At 41.6% G+C, this 20,996-nt stretch overlaps 1 protein-coding gene across 1 annotated transcript in view; it reads right to left on the bottom strand.

Moving 5' to 3' along the window:
- EGFLAM (EGF like, fibronectin type III and laminin G domains) overlaps positions 1-20,996 on the bottom strand; it is a 138,021-nt gene that overhangs the window by 59,283 nt on the left and 57,742 nt on the right. Inside the window, 3 exon segments of the mRNA XM_030567711.1 lie at positions 2,103-2,445; positions 2,718-2,833; positions 19,682-19,848. Of these exon segments, the coding sequence (XP_030423571.1) occupies positions 2,103-2,445; positions 2,718-2,833; positions 19,682-19,848 (626 nt within the window).

Raw genomic sequence — 20,996 nt, forward strand, 5'->3', positions numbered from 1 at the left:
CCGAAAGATGCATGCATCATGCACCTTTCCAGGCCAGCCTCTGTTAATGTCAATGAAACGCCCACAGTGATCCACGAGCACCTGGAGAACCATAGAGAAATACCCCTTTCGATTAATGTACTCGGATGCTAGGTGGGGTGGTGCCAGAATAGGAATATGCGTCCCATCTATCGCTCCTCCACAGTTAGGGAAACCCATTTGTGCAAAGCCATCCACAATGTCCTGCACATTCCCCAGAGTCACAGTTCTTCTTAGCAGGATGCGATTAATGGCCCTGCAAACTTGCATCAAAACGACTCCAATGGTTGACTTTCCCACTCCAAACTGGTTCCCTAGCAACTTTCCCACTCCAAACTGTCTGGAGTTGCCAGCTTCCAGATTGCAATAGCCACCTGCTTCTCCACCGGCAGGGCAGCTCTCAATCGCGTGTCCTTGCGCCGCAGGGTGGGGGCGAGCTCAGCACACAGTTCCATGAAAGTGGCTTTTCTATCAGAAAGTTCTACAGCCACTGCTCGTCATCCCAGACTTCCATGACGATGTGATCCCACCATTCAGTGCTTGTTTCCCGAGCCCAAAAGCGGCGTTCTATGGTGCTGAGCATTTCCGTGAAAGCCACAAGCAATGTTGTGTCGTACGCGTCAGGCAACTCACAATCATCGTCGGACTCCTCATCACTTTGGAGCTTAAGGAATAACTCAACTGCCAAATGTGATGTGCTGGCAACACTCATCAGCAAAGTCCTCAGCAGTTCGGGCTCCATTTCCCACAGAAATCGCGCTGCACAGAAACCGTTGGGAGAGTCACAATGGCGCCAAACGTGGATGGAAAAACAGGGACTGCTGGGATGCAAAGCGATGCATCACGGGATGTTGGGACAGGAAGCAGAATGACCCGCACCCTTCCGTCCCCTTCCCACAACCCATGGCGCCAAATGGGACGAGGTGCTCTGTGGGATAGCTGCCCATAACACACCACTCCCAACAGTGCTGCAAATGCTGCAAATGTGGCCACACTGCAGCGCTGGTAGCTGTCAGTGTGGCCACAGTCCAGCGCTATCCCTGCACAGCTGTATGAAGACAGTTGTAACTCCCAGCACTGCAGACCTCCAAGTGTAGCCAAGGCCTATATAAAAGGGAGTTCTTTGGAACTTAACTCCAGGACACAGCCCAAGATCAGAGCTGCCAGACCTCAACATCCTGCCAACTATATCATGCAGAAGCTGGAGGAACCCCAGATGACCTGATCCTGATTGGCCACCAGGAAAGGTTTGTCTGCCTTATTGGGAGTGGTGAGCATTGTGTGCTTAGCATATGTATTCTGTTTTGGCAACTGTTAATAAACAGAGGTTAGGATATTACTGTGTAAGGCTCTTTCACTGGTAAGCGGCCCCATAAACCTGCAGAAGATTATGCCTTGAGCCCTAGGAATTGCGTACGGTTGGTCCTGAGCCCTAGGAACTGGGAAAGGGTGGGAGTGCCTAAATTAACCAGGTCATGCCTTGAGCCCATGGAAGAGTAAAGGTGGAGTGCCCTAGAGTGTGTGGGTAACAACGGAGGTTAAGTAACTTTCTCAAAACCACATGGTGTGAGAGCTGGGGCTAGAATTCTGACGTTCCTGGCTACAACTACTGTGCACAGACCACTCAATTAAGCCTTTCCCTGTAGTGTATGGAAGTCACTCTTCCCACCCTGCTGAAGGACAAGCAAGTGAGGCAAGATAGTTGGTGTTTGGGAGAGAGGAGCTGACTGAGATGCTAACTGTTACCTTTCGGGCCCTGTTAAGAACAAACCCCATTTAAATAATAGTATTTTTCGTTGGTTTACCATGAAACTGTGTTTCTTCCCACAGATAAACTGAACTGAATAGAACAGAAATTTACAGCAGAGCAATTCATCACAGCTTACATTAGCAGAGATGTTAATGTCAAAGACTGCAGAACAACATCACCACCATGCAAGCATCAGTAGTTGCCAAACTGGTTATCATAAGAGGCAAATTGTGGGAGCCAATTAGGAAAAGAATCTCATCCATCCATCAAGTTGCTAAGGATGGAATTGTGTTGTGCTTGGAGAATAATTGTCCTGGCCCTGCACAAAACCTACCTTCTGTGCAAGTCTCTCCTCCTTTGCCCAGGTTACAATGACACCGAGAACCGCCCCGATCATAATCATTGACACAAAAGCTGTCGGCAGAGCAGATGGTTTCATCACAGGACAGATCAAATAGCCGTACTGCTGAGGCTTGGCCATTCCTTCTGGTTGCCTTAGCTGTAGTGGTGCTAGCAGTGGTTGTAGGAATGAGGAGCATAGTTGTTGCAGGGGAAGTAATAGGATCAGAGGTGGTTGTAATTAGCCTGGAAAGGAGCCTTGTACTAGACCCTGGACCAACCTTGGTTTCAACCAAAAACTTCCTGTTGCCTCCTTTGATAGCAGGAAGTGGCTTGAGCTAAAGCAAGATAAAAGAAACTGAAGTTTAGTACAGTCACAACCTAAAATTAAACATGTTCCATGGAAATTAAAGCTACTTCCCCTAAGAAATATATTTGAAGAAACAAATTCATCCTAAAGGAAGAGAAAGACACAAACAAGCCACTTTTATTTTACCTGTGCACATAAGGTTAAAGGCTAAATATGCCAACAGGATCAAGTCCCTTTATCTAAAATACCACTAGAAAATAAATACAAATAGAAATGCCAAACTGGAACCTTTGAATTTACCTCTTCAATATAAATGTCATAGTCTGAATCATCAATATCAAATCCATCATCGTCACCGACTATGGTGCCTGTGATATACCGATGCCCATAGCTTCCACTTCCTAATTCCTCAGAACCTGTGAAGACAAAGCTGGCATATTCAGTTCACATATTTTTTCTCTTTTCAACACAGAGCCATCAATTCCTGCACAGAAGTTCAGGTCTTAACTCACCTATTCAGAACAATGAGAACAGGATGGTGTTGGCATTCATTTTAAAGAATCAGCAAATGTGCCAGTGTCAAGATGGAAAGCATACCGTAGAGCTGATACATCAAAAATTAATTATAAAGCAAACCAAGTGACGCTCTCCTCTGGATGTCCCACTGCACTTTGTGCTCTGTACATCATTCTTTGAGACCAGAGTTTCAGTGTGGACCCCATTTTTACTAGCGTTAGTGTCTCACTAAACAAATTCTCCCCCATTTGCGAGTGCATGGTCCACTACCTCCTCTACTGGTGACCGAATATCATCCCTGTGTTAACCACAACAACTGCTTACCTGGAAAAGTAAAAGCAGGAAGATATTCAGGGTGAGGTTTTCAATAGCACTCAGCTTTGGCCTTAGTCTGCTCTCATTTATGTCAACGGTCATACTTGGGCACTTTGAAAAATGCCACCTTTAATGTCTTTTTAGCTTTTTAAAGTGCAATTTAGCAGCTGAAAATGAGGTGAGCCAGCACCATGTCAGGAACCTGCTCTCTGTGCACCACCAGAAGAGTTATACAGACAACAGGTTAAGGGCCATTATTTCAGCTGGTGCAATCTCAGGGCAGAGACTCTCTTTATTTGCATATACTCTTATAGTCTCAAGACCAACACTGACACTAGACAAACAATGACAATAGGTAATCCTAACTAACAAAGTTTAACAGGATAGACATTAGGCATTACAAACAAGTCTTATTTTTGAGAGTGGTTTAAAATACTAGGGAGTTAGGGCCTGGCTACACTTGCAAGTTACAGCACATTAAAGGAGCCCCGTGCGCACTAGCTCACTACCTGTCCACACTGGCAAGGCACGTAGAGCACTCTGACTCCATAGCGAGAGTGCTCCTACCGATAGCGAGTACTCCACCTCGGCGAGTGGAATAACATTTGCTGCACCCCTACTGGAGCGGCCCAGCATCAATGTGAATGAGGTGTTGCATTACTGAGCTCTGATCAGCCTCCGGAAATGTCCCATAATTCCCTTAAGTCAAGTGGCCACTCTTGTCATTGTTTTGGATATGCCCTTTGAAAGCTCCGTTTGACAGCCGGCATGTTTATCTGCTCCAAGACAAAGCAACAATTACTGTGGAATGCTGTGTGTGTGAGAGAGAGGCGGGGGGTGGGGGCGGGGAGAAGTCTGCTGCTGTCTGAACTTACAAGAGAGCACACTGACATGCTCTTAGCACCCCCAAACCCACTCTCTCTCCCCCCACATACACACAACACACTCCCTGTCACACTCCACCCCCACATTACAGCCACTTGCATGCTGGGATAGCTACCACAATGCACTGCTGTCTGTGTGGCCATTGCAAGAGCTGCTAATGTGGCCATGCCAGTGCACTGGCAGCTATCAGTGTGGACAGACTACAGTGCTTTCCCTACTGCGCTCTGTGAAGGCTGGTTTAACTCAAAGCGCGCTACATCTGCAAGTGTAGCCATGCCCTTAGTAACTAAGCACTAGTAGTGTTTTCATAGGTTTGCTTTTTTCACAAAATAATTTTCTCACAAAAACAACCAGTTCCAAGGCATTTTTACATGTATTTTCATGCACACCCCATAAGGCTAAGTCCTTAAATTGGCCATTTAAGCTACCACTGCTGATCCATGCTTTGCCAAGTCTCTGTGTGGGTTAAATGCATGTGCTTGCTTATTTTAGGACCCAGAACTACCTGTACTCTCTCTAGTTAGAGATAGTAATTTACATTGCATAGCGTACAGCTACATAGCCTGTCCAGCCAAAGAACACCTGCTGAAGGAGAGCACGGTACCAGGAATAGCTGCCAACATGAAAAAACCAGCCAGCCACTTTATAGCAGAGAGACCTTAACTTCCTCCACTGAGCAAAGTGATAGAATTGATCAAAGATAACATGACTGAAAGGACATGCAGTAGGCGCAGTGTGAGCTGAGGCATTCGGCATTATCACATAGATTGTACTTGTCTAGTTCTGGCTAACAAACTCTGCTTGCAGTGTGGGAACAGCAAAAGAATCTCAGTGACCTAAAGTCCAGAGGGGGAAATGCCAGTTCAAGCACAGAGCTTTTTGCAGACAATGATTAGCACAACTGGAGCATTTTGTCTCTTTCTGCCGCTGCACCAACAACCCAGAAACTCTGGCTGCAGACAGTTATGAAATCCAACATATACTCATTAGATATATATTCATGCTGCTACTTTACCAATCCAAAGGCAGCCCACAATATGCTAGGTACTAGTTTTATTTATAGGTGGAAGCTGTTATATTAGCACACCACACAAATAGGGAGCAATTTTGGCAGAGATAATGAGGCATCTGTGTTTCCAGCCCAAATAATTGTAGAAAACGTGCAAGGTTTTTAATCCAATCTTATCTATATCTATCTATAAATAAGATATTACATCAGCCCTATATTAACTGGAAGTATTTAGTGTAAATGAGTTACATCTTAGAAATGTAGCTCTGCTGAGTTTATATGACTTTCAGCTCCTAATAGTTTGGTAAAAGTTCAAGGTTAACTAGTCATGCACATACTCAGAATATATTCATGGTTTTTGTTAAAAGATTAAATTCTGCTTTGGGGGACACCATGTAAATTACTGAAATACTGGTATTGACTCTGGACTGACAACGGTGTCAGTGAGAGTAGAATTTGTCCCCCAGTATGTATTCAGAAACAGATTATTACTATAGTTAACGAGAGAGATAATATATATTGGGCCCAATCCTGCTTTCACTGTGGGAGCAGAATAATATCTGTTATAAAAATATTGGTGAAAGCTTCTACTCCCAGTACTCACATGAATAGTCAGTGGGGTTAATCATGTTAGTAGGATGAGCAGAATTTAACCATAGTTAGGCAGGCACCCTGCTTTTACCTCATACAAAGAGCAATCACTGGCTGGATGTCCTCCTTCCCCACTCTATACCATTGGCAAATAATGTTTTATGAGCTATAATGAGTGTCTGCAAAAGAATCACTGTGCAAGAGAAACTAAGGAAATAATAACAGCCACAGCAGCAACATTATCAGTGAAATCTGCACTATACTGGGGAGTGGTTTGAATGAAATGGAGCATATGGCTAGCCAGCATTCTCATCAGCTCACCCTGGATATAGGCAATGTCAGTCCACTGGAATATCTTTGCTTTTATGTCAGATCTGTAATTTCACTAGGGGCAGCTTGCCTTTCTAAAAGAGGGACTTATATAGTGTGTCTGTAGCTGTTTCAAAGTCAACCCAGTTCAGTGAATACTCCTCTCATTTGTTTATAGATCACAAAACTGAGGAGGGGGCGGAGAGAAACATGGAACAATGGTACAAATCATTGGGATGTGGTCAAAACTATATTCAAAATATCTAACATATGTACCATACCTTTTCTAATTCAAAGGTCTCAGACTACATAAGAAATATTTACGAAAAGGCAGATCCTGTGACACTTCATCCTTTCTCAAGCAAAGCTTCTACTGATTTTAATGGGAGTTTTGGCTGAGTGAGGATAGCAGAAGCTGCCTTGTGATAAAATGAAAAGAAAGAAAGCAGACTTCTTCCTACTACCACATACAGGAAAAATGTTAGAGCCCTCTTCGGCCTCCAGATACATACTCACTGGGTATGGTATTGACTCCATGCTAATTTTGCACTGATATAACTGACTACAATGGATATTCCTGAGTGACACCAGTTTTAATGAGAACAGAATCAGGGTCACTGACTTAGAAAAGATGCCCAATTCTGAGGGCAGAGTGTGTATCTTTTTTGGGTTTTGGATCAGAATGTTCCATGTCAATGTGAAGCACAAAAGAGATGAAATATTTTGCCTTGACAATGCTTTTTAATGTATTGAGCAGGCACCACATTTAAAGCCTAGGAAGAAGAGCAAAGACATATGGCTTATTATGACTGTCAAAAAAAGAAAAAAGGTTGCTTCAAAGCCCTTCTTCTGGCTAGTTTTGTGTGACATTTTACTTAATGAGAGAATGTAGAATAGGGGTAGGCAACCTATGGTACGCATGCCGAAAGCTGCACACGAGCTGATTTTCAGCGGCACTCACACTGCCCGGGTCCTGGCCACCGGTCCAGAGGGCTCTCCATTTTAATTTAATTTTAAATGAAGTTTCTTAAACATTTTAAAAACCTTATTTACTTTACATACAATAATAGTTTAGTTATATATTATAGACTTCGAGAAAGAGACCTTCTAAAAATGTTAAAATGTATTACCGGCACTTGAAACCTTAAATTACAGTGAATAAATGAAGACTCGGCACACCACTTCTGAAAGGTTGCTGACCCCTGATGTAGAAGTTTGGCATTATGGGGACAGGAGAATGATAGGGCCCCAGTACTTACAGATCTCTCATTTGGCTAAGATTACCCTTTCCCAACCCCCTTCTGCCATTCATACAGGGCCGAATTCTTAGGAAAAATTCCTGCTGATCAATGGGATCCTGAGACAACTGCAGGATCTGACCCAAAATTGACAATGAACAGAAACTTTTGTTTTTCGAAATAACGAAAAATTGTAAGGAAAACTTTAGGGGGGTGCTTGGTCCACATGGAAAGGAAAAGTTCAGCAGAAGGCCAGATAGTCGCAGCCAGCACGCATAACTTATTACTCTACCTGCTGATCTGTGCATGACTCAGGTAAAGCATGATGCAGTTGTTAACACGAATACAAAGACTGGGAGGTATAGCCTTATCTTGCTGTGTCTGGATTTAGAGGAGGAATTCTCACACAGCAAGATGAGACTATCTTATACCCCACTGAGTTTTCAGTTCACAACATGGATCATATGATATGACATGATACCCACATGTGAGGCAACACAAATATAAAAATAACTGGAAGACAAAGAAGCTAAGAGGAGTATTTTAAAGAGAAACCACGTGCTGGCTGATGTATTAGGGAGCACTGCATAACTCTAGCAAAGAGCTCATCACATAATGGGTGGCAAACCAGGAATGATTAAACCAAGCGGTGCTTTGTGAATACCAAAACAATGATTACAGAGACTAAAAACATGTTATATATTTCATTACATCAGTGCAAGGAGATGAAGCCCGTCTAAGACCCTCTACCAGCCCTGTAATCCTGTCCCATAATTAATTGAAAAACCTGCAGGGAGTCATTGACATAAAACAGCCTCTCTCCAAATAATCAGGGATTAAGTTATACCAAAGAAACCTTTTCAAAATAAATAGGAATCAGCACAAACTGTTATTGCCAATTAAGTAGTCATGGGCATATTGACCAATACAAGCAGAATTATGTAGGAACTAGATTGCAAAGTGCTTCAGAGTAGCTTTGTTAAATGTAGGTGCCGCAAACTCACTCAATTCAGAGAATCGCGTAGTTTTAACATCAAAATACAAGGAGGGCAATTTTGTTTAATGATCAGGAGATTGAATTCTATTCCTGTCAATGATTCTCTTACAGAAATCACTGGATCTCAACACTTTGCTATCTATATAATGGGAACAATAATACTAATCCATTAATCCTAACTACCTGAAAGATTGCCTCCTCTTTCCCTGTGTATGAGCTCAGATGAGTTCAAACTTGGACACTCCAGGTTTAAATATCTGTGCCACCCTTTTTCAAAAGCGGCAGCTGATTCTTGGTGTAATTCATTTTGCAAGTAGCCAGCTTGAGATGGCTGGTCCCTGAAAAAGTGATGCACCCAGAATTAGTGGACAATTTTGAAATGTTTGCCCTAAAAGGCAGATGGCAGAATATTTGCAGTGAAAAGTCCTGAGTAGAATTACTTCCCCTGCTGGTATGATGAAGCTCAAGACTGCTGACCTCCAGGCCATAACAAAAATTCCATCTGTTTTCCCAGGCTGCAGCACAGGGGCAAAGGCATGAGAGTTGCAGGTGGGGCTACTTTGCTTATTTGATTCTGTGAGACAATTTATTATTTTTGTAATTGTTACATTTGAAATATGTTGGTTTTGAGATAGTATATATGCACCCAGAGTCATCTCTAAAAAGTGTGTTTTAATATACTGGAAAAATAAATACATTGAAAAATATCCGAAGTACCTTTACATGGCATTAAGGAAATATTTTTATTTATTTATTGTATTACTGTAGCAACTATGAGCCACAGTCATGGACCAGGACCCCCCCTGTGCTAAGTGCTGTACCAGAACACAGATACAAAAATATACAATAAAATTAACTAAAGCAAAATATTACATCATTTCTTTCCAATACAAAAATCAAGATATAGTTAGGACTCAAGGAGAATCCATGGTTAACATCTCCCTTTGTCCCCTCTCTGCATGTAGATAATTGTAACATAAAATCAACCACACTGTATTATTATATAATAATAAGCTCTTTGCAGGTAATCAAGGCCAGATGTTCTATTTGCAATGATTCTGGGAGGTCTGTCACATCAGGTGACACTGTTAGCAGCTCTTCAGAATACATTCTTCTCTTAGTAAGCAATTCCAACAGGTTCCTGCATTGGTTGAAACACTGCCATTAAATGACATCTGTAACTAATATATTTGGAGTACAGACATTGCTAGGATGATATAAGCACCTGATCCAATGCCCATTAAAGTCAATGAAAACTTTCCATTGATTTCAGTGAACACTGGGTCAGCTTTGCTAAGGTGATCATGCACAAGTGGTATGCCTCGCTGGCTGAGACCCTGAGAGCCCAGAGCGAGAAGTCCAGGTACACACCCTGATTGTGGGAGCCTTGGGCTAATGGGACCCCCGCAACGAGCCAGTTCTGAGAGCATGTGGGGTCAGTCGATGCTATACCCGGCTCATGAGACAGCTCATGGTGTCTGACACCATCAGATGGTCCAGAGACATTTATACCGAACACATCACTGGACACCGCCAATACCACACTGAGGGCTGGTCTACACTACGGGGGAAAATCGATCTCAGATACACAACTTCAGCTACGTGAATAACGTAGCTGAAGTCGAAGTATCTAAGATCGAATTACTCACCATCCTCACGGCGTGGGATCGATGTCCGCGGCTCCCATGTCGACTCTGCAACTCCGTTCGGCTTGGCGGAGTTCCAGAATTGATATAAGCGCGTTCGGGGATCGATATATCGCATCTAGATGAGACGCGATATATCAATCCCCGAGCAATCGATTGCTACCCGCCGATACCGCGGGTAGTGAAGACGTAGCCTGAGTAATTGAGACAGCCGACCAGGGAAATAACCCACTTCCTTCCCTGAGGGACCAAGGGATGCACCCCATCCATGTACCTATCCGCTCCACCGATTCTGACTTGGACTCCTTATTCATTCCATGGGTGGCGAACCCAAGCCTACTTATTCACTGACACTTTAAAAAACCTTTGTACCCCAATCTGGATCTATGCCAGTTATGCAATATGTATGTATCTTTTTATCCTTGCAAATGGTATCTGTAACCCCCACATAACCCAAGCCTGACCCCAGATGTACAGTACCTTCCCTCTCAACCTGTGTATATTTCATTTCAAACATTTCCTTTAATAAAATTTTTAACTCACAGACAGCCTAACACAGAGATACTATTGATTTCTGTGGGAGCTGGGAGGATGAAGGACAGATTGGGAAAGAGTTCAGCATCTGTCAGAAGCAGGCCTAGAAACATCTAAATGTCCAAGGCCTTGTTTAGTTCATGGTAAGTAGGCATATGGTGTGACTCTCTCAGGGCAGGGTCCATGTCTTCCTCGGGGTTTGGAAAGTGCCTTACACAGTATAGGAACTACTGAATTCTAAAAAATAAATAACAATCAGAGCAGCTTGTGACACAGTAGGAAAATGAGATAGAAGAACAGGGTGCTTCATGAATGCATGGAATATATGCAGGAGTGGAGTGCTCCTTCTATGTTAGCCTCCAATAAAGCAGAAACATAAGTTCAAATGCATTTAGGGTAACGCTCAGGATCTGGCCCATCACGTGCATGCATGTCACTATATAATATAAATTGTTTATTTAATTTTATATTCCCAGACCAAAAAATACGATAAACTGGCATTAAGGCTTAAAGGACCTGTTAGTACTTTACAGGTAAGAAGCATCATAAAAATATTGTAATTATCCCCAAAACAAACATTACAAACCTAGGAAATACAAACTGAAGACTACAGTTAAAAGAAATCCAAACGTATTAGTAACTCAACCACCTGCATTTAACTGTATTAATGTCATGTGGACAAATGCCATCTCATCGAGATATTTCAGGCTACATCTACACTAGCAACTGTACATGCAAGTGGTTATGCCATCATAATCCCGTACTGTCCACACCTAAACTCCAGAAGCATGTGTCTGAAGGTGAGTAGAGGGTGAGAAAGCTGGCATGCCTGAGGGGTATAGATAAGTACATGCTTCAGGCTGTGGCATGGCCCTATACTCATGCCAGTGTGCAGTGTGGATAGGGAAAAGGGGCATGTACAAGGTCTTGAGTTTCAATAGTCCTCCACACCCCCATTCCCATTATGCACTGAGCCCTTTTCTGCCTGACCCTACCCAATCTAAAAAGGTCACTCTTTTAATCCATACCGGTGTATACAGCTCCTGCTCCCAGAGCAGCCCCTGGCACACCCACTACACCCAGGTGCTAATCAATGTGTAGTAAGAACACACTGTCCTCCACAAATTCACCCGGAGCAGCAGGAACATATACCAGTACCAGAAAATTTCAGGAGCAGGGGGGGTCATTGAGTGAACTCCAGCCCAATGCCAGGAAACACTTGAGGGTCCTGCACAACCATGATCTCATCAGTGGAGTTTCCAACCCTGAAGTGGTTTGTAATTGGATCAATAGCTGTATGGTGCTGACAGCTTCCACAGGGCTATAGCCACCTGCTTCTGCACCTGTACAGCTTCCCTGAACAGAGAGTTCTGGCAAAGCAGAGGTGTGGTGCAAGATCCTCATACAGCTCAGTGAAGGTCTATTTCCTCCTTCAGACATTCTGAAGCCACTGATTGTCATCCCAGGTTCCAAATCAATGTGATCCCACCATACTGTACTGGTTCTCCTGCACCAGAAGGAATGGTCCACCTCTGGGCAACACCAGCATTCACCATATCTGTGCCATAGGAGCTGAATGAATCGTCATTCACTTTCAATGTCAGCAATCTTTGACATGTCACAAAGTTCTGCCCAAATTCCATCCATCATCTCACTGATCATCTCACCAGGAACAGAACCACATCATCATCCCATTGCTTCAACCATGTCTTCTACCCAGTTTAGCTGGCGAGAGACATGATCAGAAACTGGCACCTGCAAATGTGTGAAGACCTGAGACAGTACCAAGAGCACACAGCAAAGCAGTTCCTAGAGTGTCTCTGTGTGATGCATAGAACCCTGGGATACCGCCTCTGAAACAGTATAGCAGCAGTATGGACATGGGCATATGGGTACCCAGGTCCAGCATAGCATATGTGGACACAGCATGGGTATGGGGAACAGGCATAAGCATGGAGTATGTGCAACAGTTTAGAGAAAGTCCCAGGTATTCTTGAGAAATTTTGAGTTGGTAGCCTCAGAAAAGTTGTGAGATACAAAATATTTGCTGTGATACCTACTATTCCCTGAGAGGGAGGGAAAGGAAGGGGGGAGAATGAGACTACTATTTGCTCTTTGAAGTAATACGACTTCCTAGGATGCAAAACTTAAAAGAGAAAAGATGCTTCAGTATCAGACATGCCTGGCAATGAAATAACTTTTGCAGTAACACTATCTTCTTCGGAGTTCAGAGTGGATAAAAATCAGTATTTTGGGGGGAAAAAATATAGATTTTTTTAATTTAAATCTGCCTTTTTTATTTTGTTATTTAAATTATAGCAACTTTTTCTTTTTAAAAATAAACTCATTTAAAACAAAATCTGAATTTAATACAAAATATGTTAAGGCCTAAATTTATTATAATATCTTAAAACATTCAATTAGAAAATATATATGCTGAATCCAGAAGCCTCTATCAAAAACTTTGAGTTAAAGGTTGCTTTTCTATTTAAAGAAAGAAACGGGGCAAATATAACTGGTCAAGCTTTATAAAGATGGCATAATAGGTCATGTACTGTATTAAGGGCTTGATCCTGTGGGGACCCAGTAGCTGTGTGACTAGGTGCAAGAGACTGGTAAAGTCATGACAGGCACTAGGACCAAGCCTCTGACTCCAGAGACTGCATCATGTATCCCACCACAACTGAGCTCACCTGCGGGGTTTCATTCTCTTATTTTATAGCTTCTCTCTACCTAACCTCTGATTAGCTCAGTTTTCAACTTACAAATATTTATGACACCAACCACCATGTAAACTTACTTTCCAGCTCATGGAAAAATACTGAAGTTTATGCATCCAAAACATTTAAGGTTGTGTTGTTTAATAAAAATAAATATAATTTGTGGTTTTGTTCATTTAATTAAATTCCAGTTATCATGCTAATGCAGCTTGACACAAATCATGAGCAAAAAGTTAATTATCTAGTAAATAAGCAATATATCATTCACCATTTTCTAACATACTAAAAATGGACAATAAGAATCTGAAAATATTAAGCTATATCATTGTTTAAATAAATGTACATTGTGTTTCCTCCTAGGTAGCAAAAAGATGTACCAAACCTAGTGTAAAAGCTCTGTTTAGTTGTAAATCAACACATTTTAATGGTTATATCAACCAATAAGAATAATGTACCTTTGTTCAGAAAATAACTGAAAAAGTTGATTAAAACTGATGATTTAAATTGAGGCTTTCACTTGGTGATTCAGATTGACTTGATTTAAATAAATCCATCCTATCAGAGTTCTGCTGATATTTTATTTCAGCCGATTGGGTCAGGTTAACTATGACTAGATGTGAACTGGAGGGAGGTGAGTATTTCACTACCTGGAGATCTCTACTCTGATTTCCAATGGAACTTGCTAGAGGGTTTTGTTAGACTCCTGTGCATCTTCTGCCATGTTAGACCTCTGTAATGAAGTATTGTAAGTTCAGTGTATGTACATTGATGGCTTCTGTTTTTTGGAGTTTATTAATTTCATTGGGGTAGGGGGTATTTTTAGAAATTTTTTAATTTTATGTAGGATGTCCAAAAATCAGGAGTTTTCAGCGCTTTTTGTATATGATTGTAATGTATATTATATACATGACAGTATATATTGCTGTAATGAGCAATCTTTGTCATGTTTAATGTTGTGCTAATGCAAACAGCAATATGTTAAAGTACATCAGGAAGCCTTTAGTGTGCACCATCAAGGTCTACGCACAGACCAATTAATGTACAACACAATAGTGTGCTTTAGAAATCATACCCCGTGGTATGCATTACTGTTCTGTGCAGACAAGCCCTTCAACACAAGTGATCATTTCCAGTGTTGCTCTGGTGTTTATTGGATAAACATCAACTTCTCTTTCTTTTTGTGGATGTTTTATTGTTTTTTATCAGTTAAAATTTAAAATCAGAAGTCTTATATATACTGTACCAGACTTTGTGACTGAGCCTTCGAGGGACTCGGCAGTGCTGACAGCTAATTCATTCACATCTTCTTGTTGTAGTTACATGTACAGATTTCTAATGTAAATGTTGTTTTCCCTACTCTTTCCAGATTAATGTCATGTCAGTTCCATTACTCAATTTCAACAGACTGGAATGTTATTCAGAAAGTGCAACATTCCCAAATTAGCATTCAGAGCATATTTTCTGGGCAATGGCCCACAGTGGAAGATGGAGAAAACATATACACGTTGTAGATGCAGTCATCACTAAGCAGGACTGGTACCCACTCATTTAGTAAAGGATCATTAGATGATCTAAATGATGTTATGCACATTAGGACATTGTCACTTTAAAACAGTTTCTCTTCCTTCAGAGTACGCTGGCAAGATGCCCTCGTCCCTGAAAGCTTTCAGAAGTATGCATTTTATGAGGATAACAACATAAATTCAGACTCCTTCCTCTACGGATTCATGCTCCTGCCATGTTTAAATTCCTAATGAACAGCTGATTGAAAATGTTCAACATTTTTCAGAAAAATTTTCATCAGCACTGTGGACAAACATAAATCATTCTATAAGCTGGTCAAAAAACAGCAACAATTTTTCTACAAAAAGATTCCATGCAGGAAAACTGTCAAAGTTTTAGAAATTTCAATCAGCTCTAGGCGTGAACAACATGCTTTTATGTGTTGAATCTGAATAATATTGTGGTAGCTTCTTGTACAATGCATCAGACAACATGCCAGTTGTCCTAATGCTAGTGTACTCTTTCTACAGGACGCAGGCACTGCAGTATTTACACTTACTAGTAAATTTTCAAATTATTGCACCAGTAAGTAGGAGAGTTGTGCCTAAGTCTACAGTGTGAATGTTTCCAGTAAAAGACACATTTATGCAATAATTAAAATCTTGGCTCTATTACAAGTAAGATGACAGATCACAAAATTTACATGCATTTTGTAAAAAGATTTAGACTTGTTTTACACAATTACAAATCATAGGTCATGTTGCATCATATGTGCAGGCACAACTGTTCTGCACATGGAAAAAATGGCAGTGGGGGAGTGGTAAGAAATATCACATGGAAGTGATGGGACAAGTTAGGGGCCCAAGCACCAGTGCAATGTCGTAACCTCTAGAACATGAGTAAACAGTAGTCAAGTAAGCATCAGAAGCAGGGGGAAAACCTACATATTTTCAGTGTCTAAATTCACTCCCTACACAACGTGGTTTGGGGTTAATTTATTGCTGTATTCTTAGTCCACATTAAAAAGCCTGCCTTTAACTTCCAGGACAACTAAGGAGGGTTTTGAACTTGTTTGGTCCCTCCTTTTGCATGATTGCAAAGACAAACAATTATTTAACTTGAGAAGTTTAAATATATCTAATGATTAACACCTCTATGAGTGTCTTGGACACTGTAAGTTTAGGTACTATTATTATTCTGAATAGCAGTAAACTGGGATGTCTAGATACAGGAATATTGCACAAAATGGGCACACACAGCATCAGAGAGCCCACTGATAACCCCTGGTGACAGTAAAAGGGACGATACATAATGATGGTAACAGAACGTCACTATTTGCCCAGGCATTGGACACTGGAGCTGATAGGCACTGGGGACATAGAAGAGATTTTCAAAGGCACAAATGGCAGATAAGCAGCCAACTCCCATTGACCTTCAAATGGAAATTGGGTGCCTACGAGCCCTTTTTAATCTCTGAAAGTCTCAACCCAGCAGACTCTTGGAGGATGTTACCATTGTTGCACATAGGTACAGAGAACGAATGGAGGCTTTCACATGTGTTGGCTTTGTCAGCAGCTTTTTCAGCCTATGTGGGCCAGGGGCACTGGAGCAATATAGTGGGGGTGGTGAACACCACTGAACAAAACTGTAAACCCTGCATATGATGAAAGCCATGCATTCAGTTATTATTATTTCAAGATGGGGGAGCAGCACCTGTAGTTCCACACATACACCCCCCGTGGGGAATTGCAGTGGTGCACAGTGACCAACATCCTACTCTGCAGGGATCCTGGAGTTGGCCAATGCATCCCCCAGCACTGGCCAGACAAGGGATATGGCTGCAGCGGGCAAGGGAACTTTAGACAGAGGGGCTCCTATGGGATCTTGTCTACATATGAAAGCTGCTCTCCCCTATCAGAACTCCTGAACACTGCATGCACTCCCCTAGGGGTGAACAGCCCATCATGTATAGCTGCTCCGACTGGTGCAAATGGGATGTAATTTCCACCATCTGTGCCAATCAGGATGAAGTGAGCTCACTCAGTGCAATGCACTATCCGTTTAAAATTTCAGTTTTTCAGATCCCTCCAAACATACTGAAACAAATTAATCCCTGGCACAATAACTCCACAGAAGCCACTGGAGTTACACCAGGGATTAATTTGACCCACGATGTATTAAGTTATCCCCAGCCTTTCTGATACAAACAATTCCCTACAGAACCATTGCTCTAACTCTCTACAAAACAACAGGCAACTTCCAGTTTTCAGACTTGTAAAGGCAAATAGCCTCTACTAGGTTTGCCAATTAAACTGCTAGCTGAGTACTGCATTAATAAGCCCAGTAGGAAGTTAATCCTATCCTTAATAGCAGAGCTAAATACTTTATCTTTTCTTACAAAAGAAAGCAAACATTCATGTTGAAAGATAAACAGGAAATAGATGAGCACACACCTGGGTCTGAAGCGGAGGAAACTGACCCTTCAGGATCTAAGAATCAGGGGTCCCATGGAGCATAGTGTATCTTAGGTTTCCATGAACATTCAGTTCAGAAGTTTAACTTAAAGCATAGCAGCCTCAGAAAATAAACACTGCACAAACAGTTCAAGGGATCCAATTTACCAGCAAGCAAAGGACCAAGAAGTGAAAAGCAAAACTAAGAGTGAAATGAGATCATTATCAACAAAATAAAAGGACTCACAAGTAAGGATATAAAGCTAAAGGGCTTGAAAATCAATCCATGGTGGGTTAAAAATATAATCTGTAAGAACCAAACCAACCTCTAAAGCTGAGGTCTCCATTTACACAGCATACAACTGTTTGCTGCTATTGTGCCTCACCAAATACAAGCCTGACCTAAAAACACAACTATATCCCCCTAATATCAGTTGGCCTTTTGTAATCATTTAATTACAGACAATTTTCATTCCCGTGCATATGCGAGAAGAGATTTCAATCTTTAAGGGCTGATTTTAAAAGTTCATTAATGCAACAATTGTATGTGCTGATGCCAAATACACTTTGAGGACATTCTTGTCAGGCATTTGTCCCTTATATGTTATAAAGAGGCTTGGAAGGATCGGCAAATGTTGGTAAACATCTGTTTCACCACACACACAAACACATGAAAAATATTTCCCTGATGATCATCCAATTACAGAGAAGCGAAGTAGGAAAAATGCTATTTGAGAACTTAGTAGCACTTGACTGAAGGATATTTACTGTGTATATTTAGTCATGGGATGTTGACAATTAGTATTTTAATGTGCGCTCAGGAAAAGCTTTAACTTTTTGAATCAACATCTACTTTCATTAAATAATTGTCTGAACCCCTATTTTGGACCCCCTCCATAATTTCCACAATGGTAAAAATTTAAATCAATAAACATTGACAAAAATGCTTAAAAATAAACATTGATATTATCCATCAAAATTATTTTAAAAATATAAAATTAAATTCTGCCAAACCTACTTATAAATACACTAAAATATACGACCTAAATGTGGTGAAAACTTTGTTTTCCAACAAGCCAACCAGACTTATTCATATAAACTTTCAAAAATCCAGCCAAGAGGTTGGTACGTGTACGATATAGCTTCTATGGTCCAAATTCCAAACAAGCTTTGGCATCTTATTTCCTTTCTCTGTGACAATAGGATTTTTTATTTGTAAACGTAGCACGCAGTGTACATCCACCACTGCCAGGGCTAGACTGGGACTATCAGCTGCAGCCAGGAGTTGCAGAGCCGTATTACCCCACTGTCAGCCCAGCGAGAGATTGCTCCTTAGGGAGGCATAATCCTTCCCTGAATTTCCAGTTACACATACGGGGTGTGTGCAGGGTGCCCCTTCCTTTGTGCTGCGCCTGGCTTGCTCCATGGGACAACGCAGGGGAGGACAAGGCTACACTTCCTACCTGCTCCTCTTTGGGACAGTCTGTTCTCTCAGGGGCATAAGATGCTCTAAAGTGTAGGGACTGCAGTTGTTCCTGGACCTTGCACAAAGCATTCAAAGATGGGGCAGGGAGAGAAGGCTCCTTGCACCTGCCCCCACTTCCTCTGCACCCCAGCTTGTCACAATCTGGCCCCAAATCAGCAGGGCTGGAAGTTGGCTGCTCTTCAGTCTTCCCAGCAAAATACCCTCTTCTTTTCTCCCAAGCCCCCACAGGAGAGAAGACAATCACCTGATATTTCAATTAAATACCTCATGGGGGAAACACCACTGGTAACAAGATAGTAGCATCTGTCCCTCTATAGTTCTAATAACAAGCTGTTTAAAGGTATTTTAAACTTGATTCTTCTTGGAAGTTCCCAGCCCTCCCTTATGACTGTGAAGACTGTAGGTGCTTAAAGGCAGCTGGGAGTATGGGGTTATTAAAATCTCCCCTCAAAAAACCCACAAACAACATTATAGGAAGACCGCGTAGCGGGTGGTTATTTAAATAGTGTTTGAATGCAGTTCTGCCTCAAATACAACTTCTCCATGCAGTTTCCAATCCAAAATGTATATTCACTTGTTCATACTAATAGTCCTGTATCTGTGCTTAAAAGTGCAAGTGCCTCAGTCCTTCTCACATGGCAGTATAAATTTGCTTTGGTCTTTTTGAGTTGTTTGAATTATGCATGCAATATATACAATTCAATTTTAAAGAACTGCAAGAAAGGTGAGCAGTAGACTTGTCTGTCTTACTTCTCCCTGTGACATTCACTTATCAATTCTGTATGAAGTTGACACAAAAGTCAGTAAGTCATGATCCAAAAATATCTGGCAATGACCTCTGGAGCCTGGAAACAGCATGAGACTGCTTTTGCCTGGAGCCTCACAGAATCTTACTAGTGGCTCAACTTTCACAGAATTCTGCAAACCTCAGAAGGAAGCACACGTGGAGTCAGGTCGGGGTGCTTGTGTTCTTTGGTGTTCAATGAGAGCTCCTTACAACTCTGATCCTTTAAAAACTGCACTTTTAGGATAGCCTTAATTAAGAAAAGGTGTGCTACTCACTGAATGTTCGGATAATGTCGCTGGGAGTGCTGGGTAAGCTGGATCCATAGGAATTCGCTGCTCTGATTGCAAACTGGTACTTGGTGTTTGGAATAAGTCCTTTTAGAACCATGGATTCCATCTGGATCTGCTCTTTTATTACTGTCCAGTTGCTGTCAAGGTCTGGCCTACGATTAAAAACAAGATAATAAATAAGTAAAGTTAGCTGTACACATTAATTGCCTTTAAACTGTCCAGAAGTATACAAAATAAAGAGGTACAAAAAAGGCACAGGAAGGAAGTACAAAGGGCAGAGGAAGTGGGCCAGGCAGAGCCAGGGCCTATAGAGAGTCAAAGCCATTCAAGACCTCTCTCCTCCTTGTCTCTGGAGCTGAGAGCTCTATGTTACTGTTGGGTTGAGGCTGCAGCATCTGTAAAGATGGTGGAAAAGAATCATAGGACTAGAAGGAAACTTGAGAGGTCATCTAGTCCAGTCCCCTGCACTCATGAAGGAACTAAGTATTATCTAGAATGGACCACCCCTGACAGGTGTTTGTCTAACCTGCTCTTAGAAATCTCCAAAGATGGAGATACCACAACCTCTTAGGCAACTGTGCTTAACTACCCTGACAGGAAGTTTTCCTTAATGTCCAGTTTCAGTTGCAATTTAAGCTAATTGCTTCTTGTCCTATCGTCAGAGGTTAAGAGAACATTTTTTCTCCCTCCTCCTTGTAACAGCCTTTTATGTACTTACCATGTCCCCTCTCAGTCTTCTCTTCTCCAGATTAAACAAACCCATTTTTTTCAATCTTCCCTCATAGGTCATGTTTTCTAGACCTTTAATCATTTTTGTTGCTCTTTTCTGGACTTTCTCCAGTTTGTCCACATCTTTCCTGAAATGTGGCAACCAAAACTGGACACAATACTCCAGTTGAGGCCTAATCAGCGTGGAGCAGAGCAGAAGAATTACTTCTCATGTCTTCTTGCAACACTCCTGCTAATACATCTCTGAATTATGTTTGCTTTTTGCAATAGTGTTATACTGTTGACTCCTACTTAGCTTGCGATCCACTAGGACCCCCAGATCCCTTTGCTGTAAATAACCATTGTAAATAAAATTGCACACAATGCTTTACCAGAAAGTCTTCAAGCTGTTTCTGGGGCTAGAAAGTACATAGAAGCAAGTCCGCACACCACAGTGGAAAAGCATTTATTGATGAAAGTTGCTCTGTTAAAGCCAAGAAGGCTACTCATGTGAAGTAATGCTACTCAGCATAAGTAAAGGTGGTAGAATCAGAAACGTAAGTGTATGTGGAATTTTTTTTCTAATTTTTCA

The sequence above is a fragment of the Gopherus evgoodei genome, chromosome 6 (assembly GCF_007399415.2).
Source record: "Gopherus evgoodei ecotype Sinaloan lineage chromosome 6, rGopEvg1_v1.p, whole genome shotgun sequence".
In the NCBI taxonomy this organism is placed as follows: domain Eukaryota; kingdom Metazoa; phylum Chordata; order Testudines; family Testudinidae; genus Gopherus; species Gopherus evgoodei.